Source organism: Hippocampus comes, unplaced genomic scaffold (assembly GCF_001891065.2).
Source record: "Hippocampus comes isolate QL1 unplaced genomic scaffold, H_comes_QL1_v1.1 scaffold152, whole genome shotgun sequence".
Classification (NCBI taxonomy): domain Eukaryota; kingdom Metazoa; phylum Chordata; class Actinopteri; order Syngnathiformes; family Syngnathidae; genus Hippocampus; species Hippocampus comes.
In genome coordinates this window covers 87,125-92,270 of record NW_017805849.1, presented here as the reverse complement: position 1 = coordinate 92,270, position 5,146 = coordinate 87,125, and the positions used below count along the sequence as shown (strand labels likewise).

General features: G+C 49.2%; 1 protein-coding gene across 1 annotated transcript in view; it reads left to right on the top strand.

Annotated features, from left to right (window-relative positions):
- The first annotated feature begins 10 nt into the window (after positions 1–10).
- The window catches only part of ptpn1 (protein tyrosine phosphatase non-receptor type 1), a 5,690-nt gene continuing 554 nt past the window's right edge, over positions 11–5,146 (top strand). The window contains exons 1-7 of the mRNA XM_019888457.1: positions 11–278; positions 2,031–2,121; positions 2,604–2,704; positions 2,824–2,922; positions 2,991–3,128; positions 3,210–3,419; positions 4,837–4,998. Of these exons, the coding sequence (XP_019744016.1) occupies positions 222–278; positions 2,031–2,121; positions 2,604–2,704; positions 2,824–2,922; positions 2,991–3,128; positions 3,210–3,419; positions 4,837–4,998 (858 nt within the window). The 5' untranslated portion in view covers positions 11–221. The remainder of the gene's footprint in view (positions 279–2,030; positions 2,122–2,603; positions 2,705–2,823; positions 2,923–2,990; positions 3,129–3,209; positions 3,420–4,836; positions 4,999–5,146) is intronic.

The following is a 5,146-nucleotide window of genomic DNA, read 5'->3' as shown; positions in this document are numbered from 1 at the left end:
GGGAAGAAGGCGCTTGCCCGCGGCTCGCTTCCGCTACCAGCGGCAGGCCGATTACGAATCCAAGTCATTTATGTTGCTCCGCTGACATCTAATCCACGACGGCGGCGGCGTTCTTTCTCCGCAATTTGCGGGCACTTTTCGGAGCCAACAGCCATCTCGATTAAAGCGAGGTGACGCCGTCCGCGGCGGCGCAAGAACAAGCTCCAGCTGGACTGTCAGCAATGGAAGCCGAGTTTCGGGAAATCGACGAGAACCGGATTTGGAGCGCCATTTACCAGGTGGGTAAACGTGGATTCTGCCTTAAAAAGTCACTTTTAGGACGACCGAGGCTGGATGTGGAGTAAGCGGGCCTTTTTGCACGCAATCCCCCCCCGCTCTCTCTTTGCTGTACTCCAGGCAAGGGCGTTCGTGAAGTCGCCGTGCAGTGGTCGTCATGTACCTCGTGTATTGAAATGCGTGTGCTCTTCCTGAAATGGATCTGTCAAAAAAAGGGAGTCGAGGCTTCGTTCCTCTGCTGTTTAATATCACTTGTAGTTTTCAGACCGAGTGCAAGTCAAATTTACCCAACTCCATTTCCCTTCGTTTACGGAGCACTTTAAAACAACCGCCGCCGCATACAAAGTCTCGCATATGGAGCGAAAATCAGTCCTTCCGTCACAAAGAGGGTTAAAACAGCAAATCACTCACACAAAAGCCCCAAATTAAACATCGTAAAACCCAAAACAGTGCCCAGTCTCACGCTGAGTCTCTAGAGCAAATATTCTCAGATTCCTTTCGTCCTCCAGGAAATCAGACTTATTATCTTTTGTTTTTTAATATATGTCTCACTGGCATGACACTTTATCACACTGTCTTGTCCAGGGAAACCAAGACAACGAAAGTCTTTGGAAAGGATGATATTTATTTCAGCTACAATTGACGTACACCAGATGTGTGATGGAGCGACTCTCCGACTCTCCGAGCACCTTGGTGCTGCCCCTCTTTTCCCATTTCTTTTTCTTGGCAGGGTGTTAAAGTGTAAAATAAAACACCGTTTACAGATGTGTGATGGAGCGACTCTCCGAGCACCTTGGTGCGGCCCCTCTTTTACTATTTTCTTTTTCTTGGGAGGGTGTTAAAGTGTAAAATAAACTTGAAACAGGTTGTCAACATGGTTATGTTACTCAATACTTCATTGTCATTGGTCATACGCATTGGAGCCTTGTAAAATCGATCATCGGGTGGGGAGGGTGCCCCTGTCTTGACCTCTGTTTGCAGCTCCATGTCTAAAACTGAGGAAAACCACAGACTTGCATAGCATAGCCACCCTGACAGATAGCGGGGTACGCGATACAAGTTGACGCTGTTAATTCTAACATTTCCAGGAAAAGACCTTGGTATACTCTTGTCGGCGCCCACAGCGGCTTTGTATCGGGAGCTCGCTGAGCGGGCGGCGGGGCTCCTAAAATGTGACGCTTGCCAGGCGGCGGGGGCCTCCGTCACCGTGTGAGGGTAGTTCATCGTCCGTTTTTTTGCAGAGCTTCATTTGAAGGCGCCTGAAAGTGTTTTCAGACAAGTCCTTAAACGTCATATTGCAAAATTTTGACAAATGCCAAGTGCGCATTCGGCACTCGTCCCTACTCCTACTGCCGTATGCTCAGCCGATGTTATGAATTGTTTGGTGCTGTGTGTCCCAAACACAATTGGAGGAAGTCAAAAGGACTCGATGTGTGTTTTCCCAGGCACATTTTCGACATGAGAAAAAAAATCTCGCCCAAAGTGGTTGCGCATTGTTATTGATGTCGATTCTGCTGCAAGAGCATTTCATTGTTCTGTCTTGTCACTAAACGTGGCTCGCATAGATAGCTCAACCAAAGGCATTCTTTTCTCTGGAACAATCTTGCGACCGCAAAGTCACATTTCCTGCAGAGCACACGATAAACTCTCCCAGCACACGAATGTGCAAGCAGCTCGCCGGTTGGGAAGTCCCGTCCGTCTTCGACACACCGTCGTGTGCACCTTTCACAAATCGAGGTTCAATTGTCTTCCAGGAGATTCGTCAGCAGTCGTGTGACCTGCCCTGCACGGTGGCCAAACTGCCTGAAAACAAGAGTCGGAACCGCTACCGGGATGTTAGCCCGTGTAAGTCCAACCTCCAATTCAACTCCTCATGATGCCTTTCCCAACTTTGTATTGAACCGAGGCACAGTCGCACCTCACGAAGAGATCGGGCTTCTCGCTTAAAATTCCCGATCGAACCGAAAATAAACTTGGACCTTCATTTTCATCTTTTCCAGAAGAAATTTCAAGCACATTTGCAAATATTGGATCTGCCCGGCACTTTTTTTTTTGCACGGCTTGCCGCGCTCTCATCGGGGCAAAATACTCAAAAGGTGTTTGATCCACCCGCGGACGGACCCGTTATCCAACTTGAATTCATGTGATGCACCTCAACAAAACGGAATGACGCTTTTTCACATATGTATTCTTTTCAATTCATTTGCGGTGTGCTTAGTTTCCACTTGAACTCAAAGCCACGTCGGAGATAAAGAGCACTCCATCCAGCACGATATGAGTTGGAAGCGCGATGAAAGAGTTTATCGGTCTTATCTTTCCCCCACCAGTTGACCACAGCCGAATCTGTCTGCAGCAGAGTGCCAACAACTACATTAACGCCAGCCTAATAACGGTCGAAGAGGCGCAGAGGAACTACATCCTTACTCAGGTAAGCAGCTTTCCGGAATAACGCGCGTAGTTGGAGCGGACATTTATCTTGTATTAAAAAAAAAAAAAAAAAAAACAAAGTTTGCGAACGGATGCGCTCGCATTGCCGTTGCGTTTTAGGGACCCCTACCCAACACATGCGGCCACTTCTGGGAGATGGTGTGGGAGCAGCGGAGTCGCGGTGTGGTGATGCTGAACAGAGTGATCGAGAAAGGATCTGTAAGCGGCGGCTCGCGTTGCGCCTCGTCCTTCCTCACCGCTGATTCGGACCCCGTCCTGGGTTACAGGTCAAATGCGCGCAATATTGGCCGCACGGACAAGAGGGGGAGGCGCTCTTTCAGGATACCAACTTCAAGGTCAGCTTGCTTTCTCAAGACACCAAGTCCTACTACACGGTCCGTCGTCTCCAGCTGGAAAATCTCTCGGTGAGTTCTGGCGGACCAAAGTGGGACTTTTGGCCAACTCTGCGGGTTTCTCTGACTCCCCCCCCACCTTGTCCCCCGCAGACACTGGAGGCACGTGAAGTTTTCCATTTCCACTACACCACCTGGCCTGACTTTGGGGTGCCAGAGTCTCCGGCCTCCTTCCTTCATTTCTTGTTCAAAGTGCGCGAGTCGGGTTGTATGAATTCGGACCGGGGGCCAGTGGTGGTGCACTGCAGCGCCGGCATCGGACGCTCGGGAACCTTTTGCCTGGTGGACACCTGCCTATTACTGGTTTGTACCGAGCTGACTTTAGTATTGGCATTGGACGAGCCAAGACGTTGGGCAATTTTGAAATCCCGAACGACGAGTTTTTCGAGAGACAAAATGTCGGTCGGCCGATTTGGAATTGATTTGATTTGACTTTTATTTTGGATTTATTTATTTTGCTTTGACTTGCCAGTCCAAACTTGAGACAGTTGCGCTGAACGGTGGGAGCAAAGTCACCTCAACTCACTTGAGCAAGAGCGCCGGTTTAGCAGCTCGCCCAACAATTCTTCAAAAAAAGAGGCTCCAAGCTGTTTTCTTCCACTTGACAGTAACTCCATCGCGGGGTGATGATAGAAAAACACCCGCGGCATGTTATGACATCATTTCCAGCACTTCATTTTTCTTCAATGTCACAAACATGTCGAAGAATTGAAGAGAAAGAAACATCTCTGAAGAACAGAAATATTGTAGAGTGTCAAAAGAGGTGGACTGATCCCAGCGACGTCGCCGACGCTGCCGTTTGATTTGACTTTTATTTTGGATTTATTTATTTTGCTTTGACTTGCCAGTCCAAACTTGAGACAGTTGCGCTGAACGGTGGGAGCAAAGTCACCTCAACTCACTTGAGCAAGAGCGCCGGTTTAGCAGCTCGCCCAACAATTCTTCAAAAAAAGAGGCTCCAAGCTGTTTTCTTCCACTTGACAGTAACTCCATCGCGGGGTGATGATAGAAAAACACCCGCGGCATGTTATGACATCATTTCCGGCACTTCATTTTTCTTCAACGTCACAAACATGTCGAAGAACTGAAGAGAAAGCAACATCTGTGAAGAACAGAAATATTGAAGAGTGTCAAAAGAGGTGGACTGATCCCAGCGACGTCGACGCCGCTGCCGCCGCAATTTCGTCTTCCCGCGTCAGCGCCACAATTAAGTTGTCAAAAATTTGACAAGCTTGTCACGTGTTGAAATTGAAGGGGTCAAAAGTCTTCGGCCTGCGCGTGTAGCGTTTGAAAATGCTTCTCCCGGCGCCGCAGATTGCCGTTCTTTGCCGGTGGCGTCGGTGATTCGCGGGTGAAACGAACTTTGAATGCGAAAAATGAGAATAGAAAAATCACAACAGCCCTGCCGGCTGCGCTTAACAACTTTTCGCTGATGCGGATCGTGCGCCATCATCGGTTCAAGCTGACCTGCTTTGTGACTTTTCGGGCGAAAGTGAAACCGAGAGGATGCTCAGGGCGCAGTGTCCGCGAAGACCAAAAGATCTCATATTCAATCACGATTCACAAACCGGATCATCCTTTACATTCCGTGTAAAAATGAAGCCGATTTTTCCAGCCACCATTCATATTCCTTCTCTGAGGCGTCCTATTTCATTTTGTAGCTGCATAAGGCGCACCGTTTTTTTTGTTTGTTTATTTTTTGTCTCTCTCCTCTCCCCAGATGTGCGTCCGTAATGACCCGTCCTCCGTGCGCATCCGTGACGTTCTCCTGGAGATGAGACGCCATCGCATGGGCCTGATTCAGACTGCAGATCAACTTCGCTTTTCCTACCTCGCCATCATTGAGGGTGCCAAATACCTCCAGGGAGATTTGTCATCACAGGCAAGCGTTTTGTAACACCGTTCGGGCCCCTCGCTTTGACATCTGTGCTAGTGTATTTGGTGTCCCCCCGCCAGGACTCCTGGAGGGGCTTTTCGCAGGAGGAAGACGATCCGCCTGAATTCACCCCGCCGCCTGCTCGCCCTCCTCC